This window comes from Crocuta crocuta, unplaced genomic scaffold, assembly GCF_008692635.1.
Source record: "Crocuta crocuta isolate KB4526 unplaced genomic scaffold, BGI_CrCroc_1.0 scaffold64, whole genome shotgun sequence".
Lineage (NCBI taxonomy): Eukaryota > Metazoa > Chordata > Mammalia > Carnivora > Hyaenidae > Crocuta > Crocuta crocuta.
In genome coordinates, this window is record NW_027530640.1 from 2,735,459 (window position 1) to 2,763,199 (window position 27,741).

A 27,741-nucleotide genomic window follows, 5' to 3' on the forward strand; every position below is an offset into this window, starting at 1 on the left:
TCTTTTTAATGTTTATTTTTGAGATAGAAACAGAGTACGATTGGGAGGGGGAGAGAGACAGAGGAAGACAAAAAGTCTGCAGCAGGCTCCAGGCTCTGAGCTGTCAGCACAGAGCCCAATGTGGGGCTCAAACTCATGAACTCTGGGGGCATGACCTGAACTAAAGTCGGATGCTTAACTAACTGAGCCACCCAGGTGCCTCTCAATTTCAAACTCTTGTTGTATGACCTTCTGCTGATCACTTCTCTTTGAGCCATACTTCCCATCTTTATCTAAAATAGGTGATAGTATTCACTTGTCCTCGCTTGCCCCTTGCTTCTCATAATCCAATGATGAGATATACTTGAAAAAAATCCACACTGGAAAGCCCAATACAAATGGAAGGATTTTATTTTTAAACAGAATGTAGTAACGTTTCCTGCAAATGTCATTGTAAAGTTAGAGTAATTTTTGTGAGTGTTGAAGATAATTGGTCTTTGACTAATAAAAATCACATTTTAATTATAAAAGCCAGTTTCACTACAGCATAATTTTAAAGTAAATATTTAAAGTAAAATATTAACATTTTAGTAATTTAATAATATTGTATTTTCACAAATAAAAACTAAAAATAAAAAATATATAATTAGACGTCCAGAAAATATGATGCCTATTTCCTCTTGGGTTATATAACTATTTTTCCTGTATATGTGGTATGTGGGTGAGGTTCTCTTACAGTCCACATTGATTTAAAATCTTAAGATTTACAATTAAGATTATTTGATCATTTATTTGCAATTTTTCTCATTGCCTCTTCCTTTAATATCGTGTTCCTGACTTACTTGCTATGGACATAGAAAATCAAAGTGAGAAATGGCCAGTCTTTACCCTGCAGTGAGCAAGCACAACAACTTCAGCAAATGATAAATGACTAGAATTTTCCAAATGATCTTTTTATTCCCAGTGGGAAAAAATAACAATAAATTTAGATTAAGCATACCAGGGGGCTAATTCCAGCCTTTCCATTAATTCACCATATGACATCAGGCAAGTCATTTAATTTCTTTGCCCCTTGGCATCAGGCAGTTTGAAATTCAAGCCTAACTTCCATGTCTCAAAAGCTCTCTGATCTTGGGCAAAGTATCTTGCTTTTCTGAGCAGCCTGCATGCCAGTTTTCTCATCTATAAAATGAGTGTAATAGTAATTATGACCAGAGTTGATATAAGGGTTAATGAGTTAAGTGCAGGAATTCAAATGGAAACAGATTGATCCCAGTAGCGAGGAACTCTCTGGAAGAGGCTTCCTGAGATGGTTTTTGTTATCTTAGGGAATATGCCTAATTTGAAGAGCCAGTGTGCAGCCTGATAGGTTCAGATTCCCCTTATCAGTGTACGTGTTTAGATTAGACTCATATCCACCAAGTTCCTGAGTGCCAGTTGAGAGCTTTACACGGTCTCCATTACTGGACCTTCCTTAATCTTCCTGACATCTGATCTAAAAAATGGCCAAAGCCCAAGTTTTCACCACCTCCTCCATCGACCTGCATTCCTTGCCCGAACCTGACCCTTAGTTAATGGCGCTTCCATTCTGCCAAGTCCTCAGCCACACAACACCCTCGAATCCATCTTGGAGCTTCTCTTTCCCTCACACCCCCTCTAATCCCTGCGCAAACCCTACAGATTTGACCTTCAAATACACCCAGAAGCAAACCCCAGTTTAACAGCTCACTGCTGCTCTCATCTGAGCCAGCCTGTTTTCTTATATTTTACCACTGGCTTCTTCTTCACTTCACTTTTGTCCCCCTAAATTCTGTCGTTGCATAGCATTTGGAATGATTCTGTTAAAATACACATCATGTTATGTTACTTTGAAAATCCCCCTGATGGTTCACTTGGAAGAAAATCTCAGTTCCCTTTTCATGGACAGGGCTCTGTGTGGTCTGCTTCCTCTCCTGGGAGGTCCCCTCATCCCCTGCCTCCGTGCCACACCCGCTCTCTCTCCGTGTTCTCTCCACCACATTTGCTGCCCTCCTTGCTTTTTTTTCAATGCAAGGCGGCTCTCAGTTCCCTCCCCATAAATGTGCCCTCAGATATTTGCATGGCTCACTCCCTGGCCCATCCACACCCCCACCTTGTGGCAGAGAGCTTCATTGACCACAAATCCTATTGATGTGAGGTGTGGTCACCTTAGCAACTCAGATGTCCCAGATTTGGTACAGATATTGAGACTTATGACACCATACATGCACCAAGAGAATATGAACAGGTCTATTACTTATGTACCAGCTTTCTGGGAAGAGCAGAGCAGAGTCCCAAGCATATCCAAAAATGACATCAGGGGCACCTGGGTGGCTCAGTCAGTTAGGCATCTGACTGTTGATTTCAGCTCAGGTCATGACCTCTTGGTTTGTGAAATGGAGCCCCACATAGGACACAGTGCAGAGCCTCCTTTGGATCCTCTCTTCTCTCTCTGCCCCTCCCCTACTTGCACTCTCTGGCTCTCTCACAATAAATAAATATTTTTTTTTTTTAATGGCTAAAGAAAGCAGAGGAAAGAGATGGGCTTGGCTTTTATTGTGATAAGAAGGAGGCACTAGGGTGACTGGTCTTGTGCACTTGGCACTGCTTGTGTGCTTTGAACGTTCTGTTGCTCCCAAAGGAAGGAAAACTGGGCTTTCTCTCCAGCTTTCCTGGATGTGGGGCGGGGAAAGAAAGAGGAGTGTTGCAGCTTAAAAGTTGTTAGTAGTCAGACACCAAGAATGAAGTCGGCTCTATTACAGTTTTATCCCATAGTCTTCATTCACTGCTTTATTTTTCTTCATAGAACTTCTTACGCTATTACAGATTTTACATATAATTTGTCTTTATTCTCTCTAAATCCCTCCCTTCTATTATTACATAGATTCCGGGAAAGTTCCTTTTCATCTATGGTTAAATCGTCAGTACTCACATGGTACCTGACATATGATAGGTGCTTAGTAAAAATTTGTTGAATTATTTAAAAAATTTTTTAATGTTTACTTATTTTTGAGGGGGGGGAGGGGCAGAGAGAGAGAGGGAGACACAGAATCCGAAGCCGAAGCTGAGCTGTCAGCACAGAACCTGACGTAGGGCTCAAAATTCTGAACTGTGAGATTATGACCTGAGCTGAAGTTGGACGCTTAACTGACTGAACCACCCAGGCTCCCCTGTTGATTTTTTTTTTTTAAATAACCAGTGTAACAAGCCTCATTGCTGAGATACCTGTGTGCTCATGACCAGCACAATCTTTCTCTAGTCCTAGTCCTGCATGGTAAGCTCAGTTAAAATCAGAAAGTCAAGGGGCACCTGGGTGTCTCAGAGGTTAAGTGTCCAATTTCGGCTCAGGTCATCATCTCATGGTTTGTGGGTTCGAGCCCCACATCAGGATCTGTGCTGACAGCTCAGAGCCTGGAGCCTGCTTCGGGTTCTGTGTCTCCCTCTCTCTCTGCAGCCCCTCCCCCCCACCCCACCCCCCGCACTTGTGCTGTCTCTAAAACAAATAAAATAAAATGTTAAAAAAATTCTTATTTAAAAATCAGAAAGTCAAGTTCCTGAGAAGGCCAGAGCCTACTGAGAGAGTTTGGATAAATCAAAGGTTTGTGTCCTTGCTTGGAGCGAGTCAGACCGTTGCTGCATCCAGCGCACAGCAGAAATTATCTCGGTAATGGGCCCCTGCACTCTTCAGAACATTTCATTAATAAATCACAGTAGTTGTGGCTCAGGTGGCCCTTTTTCTGGGTGTCCAGGGAAGACCGCCCTCCCCTTTGTGTCTACACAGCCCTTTTTTATTTAGATGAAATAAAATTAAGGTTTAAGGCAAGCCCTGCAGAGACTCTTTGAACCAGTCTTTCTCAAACAAGGCAGCTTTGAAATGTCTCTGGTGTGAACATGGCTCCCCGCAGCCCCCGTGCCGCGTCTCCCTGAGTCCTGCCAGGGTAGAAAACACCTGTTCAGAAGCGGACTGTAAATGGCAGTCCCTCTTACTGTTATATTTAGAAGAGGAGTGTGAACTAAGCCCCTGATGTGGCCGCTTTCTGCTGTAACACTTGAAATCACAGAGGTCTTGTCAGACTATTATTCATGTCTTGAAATGGTTTGTGGACCTGAGGCCTGGCCTCTCTGGAACTCTGGCCTGCCCGGACCCAGGCTGGAGGGGCAAGCAAGGCAAAGATCTCTAGGGGTGGCTGGAGCCCGCACCCAGTTAGCAGTGCCGATCCCTCCTTTCAGGTCCTCTGGTCCCTTCTGGAAAGAGGCCTCCACCCTGTCCCCCACCCTTCCTTTCCCCCTTCGGTAAAAGGGAGTCTGCTGTTTTATGCCTGGATTTTTGCCCTGGGATTCTCTGACAGTCTGTTTGCATTTAGTATCACTTTGTGTCCATTCTGTAATACCCATGGGGCACACTGCCTTTATTTTTTTTCAAGGTATAACATTGGAGTGGCTGTGAAGGAAGCCAACTGTTGGAATGTAGTTCATTCTTATTATTATATGGACTGTGTTGATGTGACACATGCAATATGCATGCATAATTATCAGTGGGCTTAGGAAAAAGAGGTCTTAATAGACCTTAAATAGATGTTAAATAGAATCAAGATGGAAGAATCATAATCCCTAGCATGTGTTGTCATAAATTTTAGATGATCCTTGAGGAATGAGACCATGCTTTTGTTTTGCACCTTAAGCAGCCAGTTATCCAAGAGGGAAGGCAGAGAGGATCTGCCCCTTTGTTTTCACTGTTAATTTCTATTTCTTTTCTGTGTCTCCATCTGTCGACAAGTGCTCTTTGTCTCCCGAGAAATCAAAGTTAATGCTGAATTACCTGTATTTAAGCAGAGCCTCCCAGAGTTTCACTTTTCACAGACATGTAAAGAGGCTGTTTCGCTTGGGTGTGTTTTACATTTTCTGAGGAGGGTTAAGCACATGTTCTGGAATAAGAATACTTCGTTTCTAGGAGGGCGTTTTTTGAAGCAATTGAATACATAAATAAATGACTGCAGGAGGTTACTGTAGTTCAACCACTGCCTGGCCTAGAGCAGCTCAACCAACAGACACTGCTGGCAAAACAGCTCCCCGAGAACACTTTGAAGAACCCAGAGCCTTGCTTCCAGTTGATGTGACTCCTGTACGGTCACATCAGTCAGGCATGGGGCATCCGAGTTGGAGTGGATACGTGGTACTGAAAGCCAAGTGCTCTCCTGAAATCCAAGACCTTGGGATCTCTGTACCAAAAGGTCTGACTCATTCAGCAGATTCACTTTTAAATTTCAAATGGGATGGGGCGCCTGGGTGGCCCAGCCAGCGGAGTGCCTAACTCTTGATTTCCGCTCAGGTCATGATCTCACAGTTTGTAGACACAAGCCCTGAGTCTGGCTTTTGGGATTCCCTCTCTCCTCTCGCTGCCCCTCTCCAACTCTCATGCTCTCTCTTCTTTAAAAAAAATAATAATTAAAATGGGATTTTTTTAAATTTATTTCTAGGAGAGAGAGAGAGAGAGAGAGACAGCGTGAGCAGGGGAGGGTCAGAGAGAGAGGGAGATACAGACTCTGAAATAGGCTCCAGGCTCTGAGCTGGCAGTCAGCAGAGAGCCCGACGTGGGGCTCGAACCCACGAACCGCGAGATCATGACCTAAGCGAAAGTCGGGCGCTTAACCGACTAAGCCACCCAGGCGCCCCTAAAATGGGATTTTAAATGGCTGGAGATAAAATGAATACTTTCTGCGTGTTCTAAAGTGGCTTACCCTACATGTGTGCGAGTCTATAAATAGGTAAGCATTAACTACTGAATTCGAAACTCATGTTTTGATTGCTTCCTGTTACTAAAATCCTGGGGAAATACTAGGAAAAATAGAACATGGTCTTTGTTGGGGGTGGGGGGTTGAGCTGTTGTTTTCTCTCCTTCTCTTTTTTCCTTCCTTCCCTCCCTGTCTTCCTTTTTCTTTGACATACCTTCCCTCTCTTTCTTTCTTCCTCCCCCAGATATGTTTTAAACAACTCTTATGCACCAGGCACTGTCCTGGGCAACGGAGTTCAGTAGAGGAGGGTACAAGCAACAGTCCTGCCCTCACAGTGCTTTCATTTTAAGGAGTTCAAATTCTGTCTCTTTTTTATTTCATGTCTGTGACCTTGGACCTGAACTTCAGTATCCCCCTGTGCAAAATGGAGATAATACATCTTATTTTATAAAGTGATCTTATCGTGGTGATTAAAATGAGATAATACAGTAACCTGGCCATGGGGCTGAAACACATCCTCCATCCTTCTGCTTCTGCTGATTTGGCTGCAAACACGTCTTTGGATCCTGTCTCATCATCCTCTGGATTTCTGTTTTTAACCCCTTTCTCTGTCTCTATCTACGTCACTTGTTTGTTTCTCTATTTGCTTGTATCTCTGTGTGTCTCAGTACCTGTGTCTCTCTGGGCAGCTGTGTGTCCCTATCTGTGTGTCTCTGTGTGCGCATCTTTCTCTCTCTCTTCAAGTATGTTTCTCTGTATCTTGCCTTTTTTTTTTTTGTCTTTCTGCGCACGTGTGCATGCATGTGTGCAAAAGAGATCCCTTTGTGTGCAAGCACCTTTGTCTTTGTATGTCACTTAGTAGTGGGTCTCTCTGTGAATGTGTTTGCATGCCTATATGGTGGTGTGAGTATCTTCCTACATCTTTTGGGATTTCTCAGTGTTTTGCTCACAGTATGGGTCTCTCTCTGCCTCTGAATATGTCACTCTGTGTCTTTGTTTCTGTGTATCACTCTTTGTCCCTTTCTCTCTTTTGTTTATACTCTCTCCTCTTTCTCTCTCTTTTCTCTCTATCCTCACTCTTTCCTCCCCCTACCCTCCACACCTTGCTCTGTGTGTCTTTCTTACTTTCTTCTGTGTGGGTCTCTCTCACTTTCTTTCATTTTCACTGTGTCTTTCCTGATTTCCATGGGTCTCTGTTTGTCCCTCATGTGTTCTCTTTGTCTCTCTTGTTTCTTATTCTCTCTGCCAGTCTGTCTTTCTCTTGCACATATATATTTGTAGGTGTTATGTATTCCTTCATCCATCTAATTGTACTTATATTTATGCATAGTCTCTTCATTCCATTCCCAATGCAGCTTAGATATCTAGTGATATTTAGGTAGTAACCTCATGCCTCAGGGAGAATTAGAAGAAATAGGAATTTGTTCTAAGAATATTTAAAGAGAGGCACCTGGGTAGCTTAGTCGGTTAAATGCCCAACTTTGACTCAGGTCATGATCTCATAGTTCGTGAGTCTGAGACCCATGTTGGACTCTGTGCTGACAGCTCATTGCCTGGAGTCTGCTTTGGATTCTGTGTCTCCCTCTCTCTCTACCCCTCCTCAACTCACCTCTGTCTCTGTCTCTCTCAAAAATAAGTAAACTTTAGAAAAAAGGAATTTAAAAAAATTTTGAGGGGTGCTGAGGTGGCTCAGTCAGTTAAGCATCAGACTTCGGCTCAGGTCATGATCTCATAGTTTGTGGGTTCAAGCCCCGTGTCGGGCTCTGTGCTGACAGCTAGCTCAGAGCCTGGAGCCTGCTTCTGATTCTGTGTCTCCCTCTCTCTCTGACCCTCCCCTGTTCACACTGTGTCTGTCTCTCTCTCAGAAATAAATTTAAAAAAACATTTTTTTGAAAGAACTCATGGATAGAGAAGGGGATTTTATTTTTTAATTGTAGGTGGGAGTTGAAAAATTTGGTTGTATTTTAGATAATGTACTGGCTAGTTTCTGAGCAATATATGGACACATATAAAACTAAATAGAATTAGCAACCCTTAGACCCACCTTCCAATTTCCATACATTCCAGGATCACTTTTTAAAGCTCCATGTTTCAGCCTGTTTCAGATTCTGTGTCTCCCTCTCTCTCTGCCCCTCCCCCACTCATGCTCTGTCTCTCTGTCTCAAAAATAAATAAAATATTAAAAAAAATTTTTTAACTAAAAAAAATTAGACTAAACTGACCAATATTTTACCCACCTACCAATGCAATGTGCTCAAGGTGCATGAGAAGCTACTCATCAACTTTATAAATAAAACCAATTCCCAGGTATTTCCTGTAAGATAAGGCTCATCTTAAGAAAGAAACATAAAATAAACAGACACCGGAATCTGGAGGAACTTTAATGAACCAACACTTGTAGCACCAGTGTATTTTCCAATTAACCAGACAGGGCTTGATTTGTCTCAATATTAAGAAGTTGTTGCTTTTTTTTTTTTAATCTTATTTACAGTTTTAAGACAAAGGTCAGCTAGCCTTTTTTTTTTTTATGAATAAATTATTTTAGGCATTGTGGATCATACTTCCTCTGTCACAAGTACTTAATTCTGCCACTGGATTACAAAAGACTTGATAGTCCATATAAGTGGGTGTGACTGTGTTCTAAAAAAACTTTATTCACAGAAATGGGAGGTAGGCTGAATTTGGCCCCTATAGGCTATACTTTGCTAACCTTTGACTGAGACTTTATGATAACATCTTATTGTATAGATCTTTTATGTAAAATTTCCAGTCCTGTGCAGACTAGGTTTTTAAAATTTTTCTTTATTTCTCTCTCTCTTTTCCTCTCTCATATATGTATATACATGTTAGTGTGTGTATGCCAAAAATAACTATCTTTTGGGCTTGCTACAGGTTTTATATAATTTTTACATTATTATAATAAACAAAGGAATCATATTATTTTCATTTATAGATATTTCCTGGCTTAGGATTTGAATCAGGCAGACAAACTCTGAATAATGCTATTGACAACCTTAGTTAATTATTTCAGTAAACTGTACACAAGTGTAATTTATATCGCTCATATCAATTATGTCATTTATATTGGACTCTCTCTGGAGTGCTTAGTTTTAGATTCTCAGTTATCTTTTAAAGGAAGATTTCAGAAAAATTGTTGAAAAGTGTTTTGTGTGCACTTACTTACCAAATCAGTTTAAAGATGTTTATAAAAGTTTAGACTTTTGTTGAGGAACTTCTATTTGCAAGTCTTTGGATAAATTGAAAACTAAATTTTCCTAAAGTCTGAATTGGCCGTAAATGAGACAAATCGTGACATTAAATTTTAAAAGCCACACTTTTCTCACACAGTTAATTCTAGATAAATGTCATAGTTAAATGTAAAGAAAAAAAGAAGTCTTGATTTTTTTGTTTTGTTATTGAATGGGAAAGAAGATTTTTAGTTGCAAATTAAGTAGAAATATACAAGAGAATAATATGTTTAATTATAAAAATAAGCACATTGAATACAAATACTAAAAATAAAAATAAAGGTAAAAGGAAACAAATCCTGTTAACTATTAAAACAAAGTACTAATCTTATTAATATATTATTATGTGACAAGAATTTAACTTGCCTAAAATCAAAGGAAACAAATAAAATCCAAAAAAAACATTCCACATTTTCTCCTCAAATTAGCAAGTTACATGGATTCTTAGTTCTAGTACCTGGAGGAAGTAGGATATAAATAGGACAGTTGTTGTAATACAACAATCTTGGTAACAAAGGAGTAAAAATGTACAACTAGTAGGTTCTTTCAGAATGTAGCTGAATGAGCTGCAAAGATTTATAGACAAGATATTTACTCAGTTTTATTTATAAGGCTGAATATTTAAAAACAAGATGGTTATCCAAAAAGAGGTGGTAGTAGATTAATTGTGATATAGATATTATAATCATATCAACATGAAACATCATATTTTAGAAGCATAAGAGAGAATACCTGAAGATAATGTTCAGAATATAACATTGTATTAATAAAGTAGAAGATACAGCTCTAACACAGTGTGAATGTAACTTTTCATGTATATATATAGATATATAAAATTAATGTTAGTGTAGTAGGATTACAGATTTTTAAATTTCTTTTTAAATTTTTGTGTGCTTTCCAAATTTTCTATGATGTGTATATATTTCAAAATCAGAAGAAATACACCTTTCCTTTTTTCCCTTAATAATAAATAATGAATCAGTTTTTCTGTCATAGACCCCTCAAAACATGATCTTCTGGGTTTTAAAAGGGAAGACCATAGACTAAAGTTACCTTTTTTTCTGTTTATTTATTTTGGAGAGAGAGAGGAAGGGAGAGAGCATGAGTGGGGGAAGGGCAGAGAGAGGGAGACACAGGGAATCCTAAGCAGGCTCCAGGCTCCGAGCTGTCAGCACGGAGCCCAACATGGGGCTCAAACCCATGAATCATGAGACCATGACCTGAGTCGAAGTCAGGCACTTAACTAAATGAGCCACCCCGGCACTGCAAGAGAGTAGAATAAAGATACCTTGAGAGTTGGATAAGGGGATTTGATCTTTTCAGACAAAAGCCTTATCCTAGTTTTAATAATTTGATTTTTTTCTACCAATTGAATCATTTTGAATGAATGTCCTTATTTAATAAACTTCTATGACTGTGGCCCACACAGGTTAAAGTGTATGAAATTTGGTTTGTAAACCACCGTCTTACTGTTTCGTGGAGCGTGCCAACATATTTCAGAAGTAATGATACTTGCTGAAACTCATCTCTGACCTGAAAAGCATCCAAGAGTTGTACCATATACACGATTGTTCTCTGTTCAAGCAGAATAAATCCTAAGATTTGCAGCACTACTGTTTTGTCTAGAAAAATGGCAGTGGAAAATCCAAGAGCTAATTCCATGCCAGGTAGGCAGTATACAACATGTCCATAGGAGCTGGGAACCAGTACAAAACTGCTCAGGGTTATATTTAGTGGTTGAAAAGAATCCTCTACCTAAGAAGGAGCTCTTCTTGTCTGAGTGAGTTTTTCTCTCTGTCTGCAAAATGTTTACCTTAAGCCCTATTTATGTGGGACTAAGGAAATCAGCAAGTCAGTCTTATTTTTGATGTATCCACACTCTTGTTTGTCTCTTATTTGGTTTCTTTAATTTTTATTTTATAAAAAAATAAGGACTTCTATAGTTTTAAAAAGTCAAATAGCTCTCAAGATAAACAGTAACCCCCTGCTATCAATGCCTGACCTCTAGAGGTAAACATTCTTAATTATTTTAAGATATTTTTGGTGCTTACACAGTCACCTATTTCTCAATGATATACATATATTACTATTGATTTTTCAGGGCTTTTTTCTTCCTTTTTTTAAAGTTTATTTTGAAAGAGAGAGAGTGAGGAATGAGGAGGGGCAGAGAGAGAAGGAGAGTGAGAGAGTGCCAAGCAGGCTCCAGGGTCAGCACGGAGCCCAGCACGGAGCCCAGCACGGGTCTCAATCCCACAGGTTAATATCAAGAGTCAGACAATTAACCACCCGAGCCAACCAGGTACCCCTTGGTTTTTCAGTTTTAATTGTCACCTACCTGACTTCCTACTCACATATTTACATACATATATTTCTTCTACCTCTTTGGTACCAATGTAACTGTGATCGTTTTAAACTATGTTGATCATCAGTTTTTTATTATAGAGAAATTATAATATGTAAATTTTATTCATAGCTGAGGCAGGTCATGTGTTTAAAATATAATTACATTTGACTTTTGCAACATTTTGTTTCTAATAGTTGCCTTTTTAAGAAAGCATTTGGCTTTCTAAATGTCTAATGAATTAGGATCTAAATGAATTAGTACTGAAATACGACCTCACGCCAGTCAGAGTGGCTAAAATGAGCCAATCAGAGAACTCTAGATGCTGNGTTTGACAATAAACTATTCGTAAAAAAAAAAAAAAGAAAAATACTAATTCATCTCAAACTCTCCATTGAAGCTGAAATTTCTCATTATGGTTTAACACTTCAAGTGTTTTCAAGCAATCTTATTTCTCTCATGAAGACCATCCCCCTGAGTGTCTTCAAGAATCAATCATTGTCCCACCAAACGCCAACAATATTCTGATTTCTATCACTGTAGATTAGTTTTGCTTTGGGATCAGAGCAGAAGAGTTGAATGATCTCACCTTTTATTTAATGCTACTATTTTCAGTAGATCCCTCAGCCCAGACTGCTGTCTGTCTGGAGACAGACTTCACAGAGTAAATCTCCAGTATTTGGCTAATGTGTAGCAAAGGCAGATGCCCCAGTGCATCATCTGTGTTGACATATCTGTGGGTATGGCTGCTTCTCAAACAGTTTCGATGCAGCCTTCTGCCTTCCTCATTCTTTTTGAAGGATGCTTCCACAACACCTCAGAGCGCTTGTTGTATCCCGCCTGTGGATGTTGATATCAGCCTTCCCCCCTCTGCTTAGTCCATGGCTGTTATCTATTTACTTTCCAGTTTCCAGAATGAGCTTTCACTCACATTATCTTTGTTCTTGAGAATTAATTGATTAAAATTGTTCCTTTAAGGCTGAGAAGGACCTGAGATAAAGAATGTGATCAATCGATCATTTTTAATTATAGCGTCAGGGACATTGGTTTCTCTATTTCATTACTGCCATTAATGTATCATTATTTCTTGTTAAGTTTGTATTACTTTTGTGAGGATAGAGGTAGCTCAGAGGAAATCATAGATTTACCATAACTGCATTGATAGTATATTCTGACTCTAATTTTTTTGGTAAGGTATAACTGACATTCAACATTATGTAAGTTTTAGATGTACAACATAATGATTTAGTAGTCATGTATTTTGCAGTGTGATCACAAAAATATGTCTAGTTAATATCCAACATCACATGTAGTTATAAATTTATTTTTCTTGTGATGGAAACTTTGAGATTTACCCCCTTAGCAACTTTGAAATATTCAGCACAGCATTATTAACTGCACCCACCATGCTGAACTTTACATTCCCTTGACTGTTTAATATCTGGAAGTTTGTACCCTTAAATCCCTTCACCCATTTCACCTTCCCCTACTTCCCGTTTCTGTTCTCTATATGTATGAGCTTTGGGGTTTAGAGGGATTTTGGGGTTTTGCTTTTGTTTTTAGATTTCTCATATAAGTGAGATCACATGATCTTTGCCTTTCTCCTTCTGACTTACTTTGCTAAGTATAATGCCCTCAAGGGCCATCTACATTGTTGCAAATGGCAATATTTCCCTTTTCTTGGATGAATAATATTCCTGTGTATGTGTGTGTGTGTGTGTACCACAATTTCTTTATCCATTCATCTGTCAGTAGGCCCTTAGGTTGTTTTGGGGTCTTGGGTACTGTAAATAATGCTGCAGTGAATATGGGAGTGCATATCTTTTTCAGTTAGCATTTTTATTTCCTTTACATAAATACCCCAATGTAGAATCATATGGGATCTTAGGGGAGTTTTATTTTTAATTTTTAGAGAAATCTCCATTCTGTTTTCCATAGCGGCTGTATCAATGCACATTCCCACCCACAGTACACAAAGGTTTCCTTTTCTCTACATCCTCGCCAACACCTGTTATTCCTTGTCATTATAAAAATAGCCATTCTCATAAATGTTACTTAACATTATTGTATTGAATGCAGAAGAAAATACAGTTTTATTTTCTCTTTCAATTCTAAAATATGAATTAGGGGCACCTGGGTGGCTCAGTCAGTTAAGCATCCAACTTTGGCTGAGGTCATGACCTCACGGTTCATAGGTTCGAACCCCACATCGGGCTCTGTGCTGACAGCTCAGAGCCTGGACCCTGTTTCAGATTCTGTCTCCATCTCTCTCTGCCCTTTCCCCGCTCACCCACTGTCCCTGTCTCTTAAATATAAATAAAACATTTTTTAATTTTTCTGTCTCCATCTCTCTCTGCCCTTTCCCCGCTCACCCACTGTCCCTGTCTCTTAAATATAAAATAAAACATTTTTTAATTTTAATAAAAATACATAAATAAAATATGAATTAGAAGTAAAATATGAAAATATTATGCATTCAAAAATAATATTTACCATAGTAAATTGGCAAATTTACTTAGTAGTTGCCATAATATTTGCACTGTCAGATATTACAGTGATTAGATGACCTCACTTTATTGTTTCCCATCTCCTAAGTGCTGGGTTTACTCGGATACTGCAGCATATATGTGAGATAGGTGTTCTCAGTTCTCAGCGGGTGAATAAAATGAGAATCATAACAGTATTCAACCTGTGGTCCCAAGTTATATAGATAGTAGGTAGTAGACCTGACAGTGTGAACTCAAGTACATTTTATAATTCTTTTCAAATATTGCTTTTTTCCTGAAATATGCTTTCCTCTTTACCTAATCTCTACCAAATTAAGGCTTTCATAATCTAGAGTATAGGCAGAGCTTTTACCAGATAATAAAAGCTATATTACTCTAGGCCAGTGTTAATTTCATTAGCTATTGGACATGGTTCTGCAAGAGTTAAACATGATTTGTTTTTACTTCCATTATTGCATATGTGCAACTAACTTCTGGATATTTCCATTTAAATAATAATAATGAGAGAACAGAGAGCTGGAATGAGTCAATCACAAGTCAAATCTTTTCCTTTAACAGAGAGAAGGAGAAAAGGATCATCAAGTGCGTTTGGCAGTTGGAAACGGCATACGGAGTGATGTGTGGAGGGAATTTTTAGACAGATTTGGAAATATTAAGATATGTGAGCTTTATGGAGCTACTGAAGGAAACATTTCTTTCATGAATCAGACTGGGAAGATTGGATCTGTTGGGAGAACAAATTTCTTTCACAAAGTAAGTATAGTATTTTCTTTATGCAAGAAATATATTGAGATCTGTGTACCTCTCTTCTAGACTTTCTGCTTGTAAATTATGGTAAATATTGTCACATTGTTTTTCTTTTTTTTAAGTTGAGAACTGCTGTAAAGTAATGGCTTCTAGGTGAACATGGACTATGAAAACATCAACCATCTCGCGTGTTTTCCTCTACATGTGGGGATAATGATACGTAAATCTTTTTTATGTTTTCAAATTTAATGATATAATGTATAAACAACAAGGAAAGTTTCTGATACATGTTAATTTGACTCTTTCCATTTTTCCTGAATATTTTCAATGCAGTATTTCTGCTTACTCTTCATTTTTATATCACTTAAAAATTATGTACAGGCTTCTAATGAATCAAGATACTGCCAAAATCTCAAAGGCTGTCCCCAAAATCACTTATCTAGGAGTAAAAGTAATTCCTGTTGATTTCTTAGTAGCACTCATGGAAAACAAGATTGAAAGATGTCTTCAGCTGGTTTGGAGAAAGTCATTGTCAAAATACAGTTCATACTCACCAATATTTTTTTATTTAAAAGGAAGGTTTTTAATGTTTTTATTTATTTTTGAGAGAAAGCAAGACAGAGTTTAAGCAGGGTAGGGTCGGAGAGGGAGACACAGAATCCAAAGCAGGCTCCAGGCTCTGGGCTGTCAACACAGAGCCCGACACGGGGCTTGAACCCACAAACCATGAGATCATGACCTGAACCAAAGTCAGAAGCTTAACCCCGTCGCCCTATATATACTCACCAATGTTTTTGAAGAATAAAAGTGAACATAAGGAAAATAGTCTCTAAATTTATATAGCAAAATGTATATAACCTCAAGTGGAAACAAAATAAAGCTGGAATCATAGCAGGATATTATAGCTCTTTCAGTGTTTGAAGGAATAAGCAAAAGAAAATCTGCAATGATACCGAATAATGCAATCAACAAACTACTTGAACTAATGAATATATATAGGATACTGCATCTAAAAACTACAGAGTAGGGATGCCTTGGTGGCTCACTCGGTTAAGCATCTGACTTCAGCTCAGGTCATGATTTCACGGTTCATGTGTTCAAGCCCTGCATCAGTCTCTGTGCTGACAGCTAGCTCAGAGCCTGGAGCCTGTTTCTGTACCTCCCTCTCTCTGACCCTCCCCTGCTCACGCTCTCTCTCTATATATATCTCTCTCTCAGAAATAAATTAAAAAAAAAAAAAAAATTAAAAGCTACACAGTAGGGGGACTTGGGTGGTCCAGTCGGTTGAGTGTCCAGCTCTTGGTCTCAGATCAGGTCTTGATCTCAGGGTCGTAAGTTCAAGCCCCGCATGGGGCTGTGCGTAGGGGTCCTCACAGGTTATGGAGCTTACCAAAAATAAATAAAAATAAATTGAAAAAACTGCAGAACACCCATTCTTTTCAAGCACTTATGAAATGTTCACAAAGATTACTGGGCCACTTAGGGAATTCCAGCAAATCTTAGAGGATTGAATATAGATGATGTTTCAGTTTAATTCAAGTAGAAATAAACATTTTAAGTGACAGCTCTTTCATCTCCCATATATTTGGAAATAAAACATTTATAAATTTCCAATGAGTCAACAAAAATGTAATCGAAGTTAGAAAGTAATTTGAGCTGAATCAAGATGAAAGCATTATATTTCACAATTTTTAGACTCACATAAGAATGGTTGAAAATTTGTGAACTAAACATCCACTTCTGGGGGTTAATTAAAAAGCAACCTGATGGGCATTGGGATGGATCTGTTAGTTAAGCATCTGACTTAAGCTCAGGTCATGATCTCACAGCTCCTCAGGTCTATGCTGACAGCTCAGATCCTGGAGCCTGCTTTGGATTCTGGGTCTCCCTTTCTCTCTCTGCCCCTCCCCCATCCATGCTCTGTCTCCTTCTCTCAAAAATAAACAAACATTAAAAAAACATTTTTTAAGTAAATAAAAAGCAACTGAAATAAACCTAAAGAAAATAAAAAGAAGGAAGTAATCAAGAACATAAATTAAAGAAATATAAATTAAACATTTAGCGTGGAGTGTCAAAAGAGATAAACATAAGATTTTTAAAAAGTAAAAACAGATTCAAAGCTGGTAGAAATTGCTCTGATGTTTGTGACCTCGAGAAGATACAAACTGTTTTGATGATTCACTCTTTGGGATTTTGAGGGTCTTATTGACCTCATAGAAATGCATCTACATTCTGAAAAGTAATTTTGGAAAAATAAGTGATGATTTTACCGAGTTTTACACTCCTTCCAGTTAATTTTCTCAACTCATTGCACTGGTTCCATTAAAAATGTGGTATTCATATTAAAGCTCCTTCGTGAAGCTGAGTCATTGCAAAGTAATCATCCACCAGGAGCACAATGAAGAAGTTTTGTATTTTACATTACTGGCCTGACTTCATTATAATTTTATAATGTCTTAAATTCCCTGTCAGACAGTAATGCTGTCAATAAAGCAAGAAGTCCGGATTGTTTCCAACTGATTTGGAAACTTACTTTAGGTTATTTCAGTTTGTAAATGAAAAAAATTGTACCTGGTGTGATACGAATTCTACTCTATCTTTTCTCATTTCATGTGCATATTATTTTGTTCCATAGCAGGGAATCAGAAAAATGTGGACCAAAGCTTGTTTTATAAGAATGTGGAAAGATTTGATAAGCCTGTCTCTCAAAAATTTAAATATCATGGAGGCTTCCATTTACTGTCTGAGACAAATCAGCCTCTAAACAGAGATGGTATATTAATAGAGAAGGAAAAAGAGGAGGCATCAACACAGATTTCCTGTGACCTAAGTGTCCTTCTTGAGTGCCATACTTACCAGTTAAAAGCACACAGGTAAAGGGCTGTGTATGCCCTTTATGACCTCAGAGCAAACACTATACAAATTTTGTGACAGTGCAGTTGAGAGACAAACCTGAATAACAGCAGAGGACTAGCTTTTCCTTTTCTACACCCAGGGATCACATGATTGGGAAGGAACAAACATGAAGTCCATAGAGAAAATAAAACTTGAAAAATAGAGAGAAGTAAATCTTAATAAAAGGTAGCTGGAAAAAAATATGGATGCACAGAAAATAATATCTTCCAAGATGACCAGGGAATGTTTAGAAAAACAGTTTCCCTTAAGTTCAAAAATTACAATAATATTCTCTTTAAAAATAAGAGCTCAAGAGACGAAAGTTCAAGGAAAATGTAAATCAACAAAAGGACTTGGAAAGTAGACATACTCAGTTCAAATAAAAAAAATAAAAGGGAAAATGAAAGTATTGCAGAGGTGAACACCACATTACAGGCTGTAAACATTGCTGGAGGCAAGATGGACGGGATTAAGGAGTACACAAACAATAAATAGAATAAGCAAATAGGCATATAAAATAAATTAGAAAGACAGATTTTGGAAGCATAAACAATTATCTCACATACGCTAATTGGTGTTCCTGCAGAAAAAAAAAAAATCAAAGAGAAGACTTTTATTGAAACCTAATAGAGGAAAACCTCATAGATTTGAATCTCTAGCAAAAGAGCACAGTATGTCCCAGGAACAAACAAATTGGTGCAGGATGATCATCAGAAAAATACATGCTGGTAAGGGGAGCCTGGGTGACTCAGTCGGTTAAGCGTCCCACTTTGGCTCAGGTCATGATCTCACGGTTCGTGGGTTTGAGCCCCGCATCTGGCTCTGTGCTGACAGCTAGCTCAGAGCCTGGAGCCTGCTTTGGATTCTTTATCTCCCTCTCTCTCTCTCTGATCCTCCCCTGCTCACACTGTGTGTGTCTCTCTCAGAAAAAAATAAAAAACATTTAAAAAAAAGAAAAATATATGCTGGTAAAATTACTGAGCACAAATTAAAGATCTCTAAGGAGATGCTGAGCCAGAGAAAACAAAGGTTGAATAAAGTGTGGGGTGAAGATGCAAAACAGCTCAGGCATCTCTCAAAATTAAGACAGATCACTCAGTGCCAGAGAAGAAACAAAAAAGGAAAGTAATATATTCACCTAAGAATTTTACTTCTTATCCCGTTGTTCTTTGAGTATAAAGAGGTGTTCTCACAATGCTAAGAAATCAGAGACTATAATACCCATCTATTAATAAGAATGCAGTACTTTTAAATCAGACTCACTCAGTGAAAATGTCCAGTCACCCTGAAGACAAAGCAGAACTTAGAAATGAAGGAATCATCTTCAGTTAAAAGGACTGATTGAATCCATTTAAATATAGAAGATTAAACATCTTCAAATTATGTTTACAGATGAAATTGAAGTATAAATCCTGATTTATATATAAATATGATATATATAAATATAATAAATTTAAATATAAAATATAAAATAAATAAATATAAATATAAAAATAATTATAGGACTAATAATGATGGGAATTGGGTGGGAGCAGAGGCAGAAATACTCTCTCATCTAATTCTCTCATCTTATATAGTAAGTCCATAAATACAGTATAAATAAAAGGCTCCTTCACATCTCTTTAAACTTTTTTATTATCTTAAAAGTAGGTATTTTTAAAATAGTTTATTCATTTTGTGAGAGGAAGAGTGGGGGAGGGGCAGAAAGAGAGGCTCCCACGCAAGCTCTGTGCTGATAGCCCAGAGCCCAATGCGAGGCTTGATTCCACGAACTGTGCATGACCTGAGCCGAAATGAAGAGTCAGTTGCTTAACCAACTGAGCCACCCAGGTGCCCCAAAAGTAGATGTATTTTATGGACTAGGTTCGAAAATTGATTAAGTACTCACAAAACTCATGGGAAGCTGTTATGCTTATAATTACTGTTTATGACATCTAAAGGATCTAAAGGATTCAGACAGAGAAGAAGTGAGGCCGAATCCGGAGGGCACCAAATGCAAGGCTTCTACCCCTTTCCTGTGGGGACAGGAATTACTCTCTTGGAATTGACAGGTGACAGTGTACATGGAGTATTGCCTGCTAGGGAAACTCACCAGCCCTGATGTCCACAATGTAAATATAGTTGGCTGCTTCTGTGGCTGACCTCCATCTTCAGTCCCTCAAGAGGTCAAGCTAGGTGACCAAAGCCCCGTCTCTACATCACATTATCAGTGTGGTTCAGGGACACTAAATCTAACTCATATTGTCACTATCCGAATGCCAAACGGCCTGAGGCTAAGAATACACTCCTGTTGGCCATGGCATTGCAGGGGCATAGAGATTATCTGCCAGAAGCTGAGAGTGAAGCCAGACCTCTGGTTAAATTCTGAGGTCAAGGTTAAATGCTTTACCTCACAGGGACTGAGGTCTCTTACACTAAAGAAACACTGTAATTTAACTTGAGTTCCATTTTCATTGGTTAATAAATTCAAGGAAATTTAAATTGATTTCATTTCCTAAATTGGTGTGGTTTCATTTTTCAGAGATTATATTTGACTAATCAGTTTCCTCCCTTTCTCTCTATCAATTTAAACACATTTGTAACGATACTCATCAATTGCACTCCTTTATACAATCTATTAAAAGTGTTCAATATGCCTGACCCTGTGAACCCAGTGAACACAGTGCACATAAATTCCTGTTCATGTGCAGGTTATATTCTGTTGGGAGAAGTCAGAAAACAAACAAGATCAATCTCTATTAACAGAAGCAATGATTTCTGTATTTCCATTCCAGCCTCTAAGTTTACAGATGTGAATATACAAAAGCACACAGACGTGTATGGAACTCTGAGGCAGTGTGTACAGCCCCCAGGTGTGTGCTTCACAGTGGTGGGGACCTGTTTACCTCATCTTTTACGAATGCGACCCATGCACCTTTGCTCTCAATACACGTACCTATACCTGTGTGCGCACATATGCATTTAGGGGATGTTAAAGTGGGGATGTGGCCGACTGGGTGGCTCAGTTGGTTAAGTGTTTGCCTTTGGCTCAAGTCATGATCTCACAGTTTGTGAGTTCCAGACCCACATCGGGCTTTGCACTGACAGTGCAGAGCCTGCTTGGGATTCTCTCTCCCTCTCACTCTGCTCCTCCCCAACTTGTGCTCTCTCTCTCTCTCTCTGAGTAAATACATTAGAAAACTTAAAAAAAAAATTTAAGATGAGGATTTATTTTCTTTATTTGTGTTGTTATAACACAGCCATTTTTATAATCTTGTGAGGTAAGAAAAAAATAGGATTCCCTCTAGCTAAAACTTAATACTGAGACACAGACTATGTCAAGATGCTGTTATATATTTAAATTTCATTCCTATGATAAAATTACCCAATTTGTGACCAGCAAGTCTTCTATATGTGATAACAGGCACACTGAATGGTGGTTTGGTGTAAAATGAATCTCATCCATGAATGTGGTTGACAAATTAATCTAAAAGAAATAACACTACTGCTGATATCAACAGTTCCGGAGGAAAGTTTTCAAAATATAAAACATGTTAAAAGAGACTGGTAATGAACAGGGCTCTGTTCTTGTTTGACCAAAATGATAAATGCAGTTTGGGAACTTCTGGAATCTGCCAGAATGTTAATGAGGGCTTGATACCACTCATTAAAGAATAAAATTAATATTTTGCTAAGAAAATGTGCAACATAAAATGAAATTGAAGTAAATGCCAGTATATGAGTGCTATTTACTATTGCCTTCAGTTTTGAGTTTCAAATACATATTTAATTTTTTTTCAGTAAAGTTTAGTTATAGGAATAAATCCACTTTCTCATTCTTACTTTCAATTGACTGAACAAAAAGTCCATCACCAGCAGATGTCACTGCACAAAGGAATATTTCATTGTTGTTTTTGCCTTTACTGTGTGTTTAATTTTGTTTTGGCAGCTTTTATTCAGTTTTGACATGATAAAGTATGATTTTAAGAAAGATGAACCCATTAGAAATGAACAGGGCTGGTGTACTCCTGTGAAAAAAGGTAAGATGCTTGCATTTGACCATGTCCCTTCAGGCAACGTTTCTGAATTTCTGTTTAATTACTACTGAATTTAGAATGAATGGCTATTAGTAATATGTGAGGGGACTTGTTTGGAATTTCAGTGCAGGAAGAAGAGTTTAATTATTAGATGTTAGGGGTCTCAAATGGGTCACTCAAATAGTAAGTTATTGAAATTTAAAAAATTTTAATGTTTAGGTTTTTTTTTTTTAGAGAGAGAAAGAGTATGAATGGGAGGAGGGTCAAAGAGAGAGGGAGACAAAATCTAAAGCAGGCTCCAGGCTCTGAGCTGTCAGCACAGAGCCTGACATGGGGCTTGAACTCACGAACCATGAGATCATGACCTGAGCCAAAGTTGGACACTTAACCAACTGAGCCACTCAGATGCCCCAAGTTATTGAAACTTAGAACAGATTACTACTGGACTCATATTTCCTTTTTTTTTTTTTTNCATATAATCAGTCTAGAAATTTAAATGTAGATATCTGCATTTGGAATTGTTTAGACATTCAGTCTGAATAAATCAGGCCAAAATTACATTTTGCCGCCTCAGAATATGCTTAGACTACATTTCAGAGATGATTTCATTTAAATTGTTACTTCAAATATGGAGATAAAGGTTGCAAGCCTGGTTGGTTTGTTTGTTCTGGTAGCCGAAAGCTTGGAAAGAATATAAGCCTTATCTATCAAAACACAAATTTCATTCTCCTCTGAATTTCAAGCCTAAGGACATTTATAAAATATCTTTCCCTAATTCAACTCTGTAAGCTGTGTCCAAGAGAAAAGTCATTTCTAAAATGATTGCAAAGGCCTTTATAAACGCACACTTTTCTTGTGTGTTTTTTTTTTATTTTATTTATTTTACAATTCTATTTGTGTAAGTAATCCCTGTACCCAATGTGAGGCTCAAATTCATAACCTCAAGATTCAGTCACATGCTCCACCAACCATGCCAGCCAAGCACCCCTAGTGTATTTTATTTATTACAATTACAATCATATCTGACATTGGGACTACTTATATAAGAACTGTGTATGTGAACTCAGGGTTTCTTAAAAAGCAGATTGTCCCCAAACATCTGCTTTAGTGTTTTGCAGTTCTCATTATGAATTGCTCAGTATTTTTTTCCATTAATGATACTGTGTCTTGCATACATTTGCCTCGAACAGATAGAAGAAACCCTATAATCTTTTTTAAGCATTTGCAATAATTACTTTGTCAGGGAAGAAACTATCAACCTGTGTCTTGAAGAAGAAAAATAAAAAGAACACAGATCCTAAGGGAAATAAGAGAAGCTTGGAAATTTATGAAATAGAGGATTTGTAGACTGAAGGAATATGTGATGGAAGACAGACTTAGGAGTCAGATGAACCCCGCCTAAAAAAACTGTCTCCCACATTTGGCAAGTGTGTGACACTAGGCACATTATTTTCTCTTTCTTGGTTTCTTCACCTCTGAAAGGGAGATAATATGAGGGCTTGTGTAATAGGTTTGTGATGATAATCAAATGGAATACATAAAATAAAGTGCTCAGAATAATGACTAGTAGCCAGAAAGTGCTCGGAAAGTGTGGCAATGGCGATGATGATGGTGAAGATGATGAAGATGAAGGTGTCATTGATGACACTGGCAACCAGGAGCCTCTTCAGTGGAGCAGGTGTGGTTTTGCCATTGGTATATATGCCTTTGGAAGCCAGGATGTCCAGAAGGAGTGGAAGCAACAAGAGTTCAATAGAGAATGTTAAAATAATATGAATCACTTTACAGTGTGCTGGAATTAACCCCATCTAATCAATTCATGTAGATGTTGCCTCTCTCTACAGCAAGTCAACAATGGCCTTAGAATATTCTGGGATGGGGTGTCTAGGTGCCTCAATCTGTTAAGCATCTGACTTCAGCTCAGGTCATGATCTCACGTCTCAACTCATGATCTCACAGTTCATGAGTTCAAGCCCCACATCGGGCTTTCTACTCTCAGCACAGAGCCTGCTTTGGATCCTGTCTCCCTCTCTCTTTCTCTCAAAAATAAATAAACATTTAAAAAATTTTTTCTCAGGCAGTGATTGCTGTTTCCCTTTGCTTTCTACCCTTCTCATAGTAGAAGAAATTTTTTACTGTGCAGCTTGCTGCGCACAACCCTGATTAATTTGAGTAAATCTGATTGAAAATTCTTTTTTTCAGATAATGTATCTAAATATAAGTAATGCTAATAACTATTATGCATCATCTTTTGCTCATTGAGGATATCCAGACAACATTCCATAAGAATAAAACATTTTCTTAAACTTCTAATAACTTGTAGACCAGAGATAGAATTGAATAGAAACCATGCTGCAGAATTGTAGCCTTAAATTTGAGTTCTAGGTCCATTCTTTTCCATCTGTTGGTTGGTCTTCGGTAATTTACCTCACCCTTCTGGACCATGGTTTCTTTCCTGTGAAATAGGGATTTTGATGATCAATTTCAAAGGCTTTCTGTGAAGAATAAACAGGATAACATTTGCAAGGGGCTCATGGGAATTGCTACGTAGTACATGCCCGATAAATATCACTGCGATCATAATCTTCTTTAAAATGTTATTGTGGTTATTTATATGGTTGTCATTATTCTCAGTGTTAAAAATCTATGTAACGTAAAAGAAAAGTAGCCTTTGCTTATCCACACAGGATGTAAAATGAATTTAATATGGTTTTGTTGACATTCGGTTTCCTTTTCATTAATTCTTCCGAAGTAATTTGTGTCCGTGACAGTCTGTGAAAGGATTTGCTGGATGCAGACACCCAGAGTGAATGAGGTCAAATATAATAAAAATAAGTTCAGGGGAAGATCAGCAGCACTGGTTTGGGTTGGTCACATATCAAGTACATGCGTGATATGTGTAATAATCATTTTCATTAAATAACTGAAAAATGCCTTTCTCTCCCAGGAGAACCTGGACTTCTCATTTCTCGAGTGAATGAGAAGAAGCCCTTCTTTGGTTATGCTGGGGATAAGAAGCATACAGAAAAGAAACTGCTTTATGATGTTTTTAAGAAGGGAGATGTTTACTTCAACACAGGAGATTTAATGGTCCAAGATCGGGAGAATTTCCTTTATTTTTGGGACCGTATTGGAGACACTTTCAGGTATGAAATATCCTCGGCTGTACTGCTGGTTCTGTGACTGTGAACCATGCTCTAAGCAAGGCAGCTCTTTTGAAACATTATAGACCCCGTGGGGGCAGGCAGAGCGCTTTGATCTCAATAATGTCTCCTCATTTAAAAATTCATTGGCCATCTGTTGCTAGATTAAAACCTAAGTTAAATCTTGATGTCAATTTTTATCATTGTGGTCCAAATCAGTGAGCTCCTTTCATTAGAACATAAAATAGACAGATATAGTGTTTAAATGGCAGGGTTGAAACAGAAACCAGTGTGGTCAAATACGGTCTAATTCTTGCATAATGATGAAAACAATAAAACGGCTGAATTTATCTTTTTTACATTTCTTAATTCCTTAAGGTTATTTTGGGCTTATGAAATTATCAGTCATGATCTATGATTATAGAACAGTGAAGAACATACAGAAGACATTCAAAAAAATGTTTGAATGAATAAATTAGTCATACTTCCTACTTCCTCACTTTCTTGTACCATGTTATGTGCTCAACATATGTAAAATTATTTTAATTGAGATGAAATATTCATGGAGCACCCGGTTGTCTCAGTCAGTTAAGCGTCCAACTTCAGCTCAGGTCGTTATCTCACCGTCCATGAGTTCAAGCCCCCTAAAGGGCTCTGGGCTGACAGCTCATGGCCTGGAGCCTGCTTCGGATTCTGTGTCTCCCTCTCTCTCTGCCCCTTCCCTGCTCGCACTCCGTCTCTCTCTCTTCCTCAAAAATTAATAAACATTAAGAAAATTTTAAATTAAAAAAAGAATATTCATTGGCATTTGAGGAGCAAAAGGGGTTAATCCCTAGAAATTAGGTCAGTACGTGCAGAGCCAATATAGCTTTCCTTTCACTTTTTTCTATCTCTTTCATTACACACAGGGAATGTTATGTATTGAAGTGTTAATACATCTGAAAATCTGAAAATAGAGAGGATTTATCATTCTTATCCTTTTGTGACATATTATAGAAAAACACTTTACAGCAACCAATGTATACCCATGAAACACAGATGAAGTAATTTTAATGAAAACACTGATTCTGGTTTTATTGACTTGTCAACAAAGTGCTCCCTTGCACATGCCTTCCGTTCGTTCTGAAAACTGCCATTGTGTTCTGTTACTAGGTGCTGGCATCGAGCCAAACACAAGACACTACGACTAAAACTGGATGCCTACTTCTTCAAATATAGGTGCATTAATTGGAACTTGTTTTTCATTTAGGTGGAAAGGAGAAAATGTTGCGACCACAGAGGTTGCTGATGTTATTGGAATGTTGGATTTCATACAGGAAACAAACGTCTATGGGGTGGCGGTGCCAGGTACGAATATATTTCCAGTTTGGGAAGAATTCTCTGAATAGAATGTGCCACTTTTCTGTACTTCTGCAGTGATCTTACTAATGCATCATTTCATTTTTTTATCAATTACAATAAGTATCTTAGGCTCGCCTTGGCAAGTAATGCGCTAGAGCAGGCTAACAAATTTCATGGTCACATCAGGTACCAACTTAATTTCAATGTCTGTGTATATTTTTAGGTAAAGCTTGATCACTCTGGTCAGTGACTCACTGCTCGAAAATAGTTACAGCTTTTCCATAGTTTATTATTGTTCTCTTTATGACTGGAGTTTATACATGCTACTAAACAGGGACATGTTCTAGTTTAAAAGTTTTATGACACTAACTTGTAGCTAAGTTGAGTCTTCTTCAAAAATAATTTTAAAATCCGTTTGGCCTCATTTATGTTTGAAAGTATGCAGGAGAGGATTTCTCACGATGGTAAAAAGAACATAGAAAAGTTACCAACTTAGAATTATAGGATTCGCTATGCCCCTTGACTCTTTTGTTCTGTTTTGATAAACAACAATGTTTTTCAGCTAATGTTTGTAGGTGCCCAGGACACATGAGGTGGGAGTATTAAATAGGAGGCAGACGAAGGGGATATTTACTCTAACAGGCAGACATTGGGTGCTAGAGAAAAGCTATAGGAGATTCTAATTACCTGAAAAACTCCGTAGGTGACATGATTAGCAGTAAGTGATCTGTGGAATTAGTTATGGGAATACCAGTCTAGTTTTTAAATTTAAAAACAGTGTTGTCTGTTATTTTTCGCATTGGCCTTTAACATGTACATTTGTCTGGAATATATTCACCTGTAAATAAATGTTGCCTCTTAATATTTTATATTAATGATGGTAGGATGTAAACTAGGGGTTACTTATGGTGTTTTCTACTCCATCTATTTCATTTATGTGGTGTGGATGATTAAGAATAGACTCTACCATTCCCTCTTCCTAACTTATTTCTGGGGAGCAAATCTTATGCTCAAAGAAGGACCCACTCATTTATGCTACTGTTTCATTGTTATTTCTGTGACAGGATTAATGTTGCTATTTGCAACTATTAGTACGTAATTAACAGGACCCTTTTAAAAATCGCCTAGTGCCTGTAAAATTAATGCTATTTCAAACTTTTTTTCTTTCAGATTATGAAGGGAAAGCAGGAATGGCTTCTATTATTTTAAAACCAAATAGGTCGTTAGACTTGGACAAAGTTTATGAACAAGTTGTATCTTTTCTACCAGCTTATGCCTGCCCAAGATTTTTAAGAATTCAGGTAATCTTACTGCTTGAACTTTCAGAATTCAGGTAATTGTGCTTGAGTAAAGATTCAGCTGAACTACGAGACCAGGAATCCAGGAGATGGTCTCCTTACAAAGTAATATTTTATCTTTTAGATATTATGGGCATTTTATTTCTATTAGAAAATCTCAAGAACACTGCAAAGCATTGGGATGCTAATTTATGCCATCTTCAAAGCCTAATTATAGAAGGGAGTATGATGAAATGCTAAGATGTCTTTGTCCTCATTATAGAATTGTTTTCTTCCTCTTCACTCAAGACCTCAGAGAAGGCGGCACGCCAGAACTACATTTCCCTCAAGCCTTGTAAAGACAGGTGGTGCTCTGTGCCTAAAATCACGTCCCACCAAGCTGACCTCAAGGTGTCTGCCGGATGTGTGCAGAGCCTAAAAGCAAATGCAATTCTGCTTTTAATTTTTATCCTCCTTCTCTCCCACCGCCCCCCCCC

At 38.0% G+C, this 27,741-nt stretch overlaps 1 protein-coding gene across 1 annotated transcript in view; it reads left to right on the plus strand.

Moving 5' to 3' along the window:
* The window catches only part of SLC27A6 (solute carrier family 27 member 6), a 70,946-nt gene that overhangs the window by 39,353 nt on the left and 3,852 nt on the right, over positions 1 to 27,741 (plus strand). The window contains exons 5-9 of the mRNA XM_077768916.1: positions 14,384 to 14,578; positions 21,396 to 21,486; positions 24,431 to 24,629; positions 25,876 to 25,973; positions 27,138 to 27,268. Coding sequence (XP_077625042.1) covers positions 14,384 to 14,578; positions 21,396 to 21,486; positions 24,431 to 24,629; positions 25,876 to 25,973; positions 27,138 to 27,268 — 714 coding nt within the window. The remainder of the gene's footprint in view (positions 1 to 14,383; positions 14,579 to 21,395; positions 21,487 to 24,430; positions 24,630 to 25,875; positions 25,974 to 27,137; positions 27,269 to 27,741) is intronic.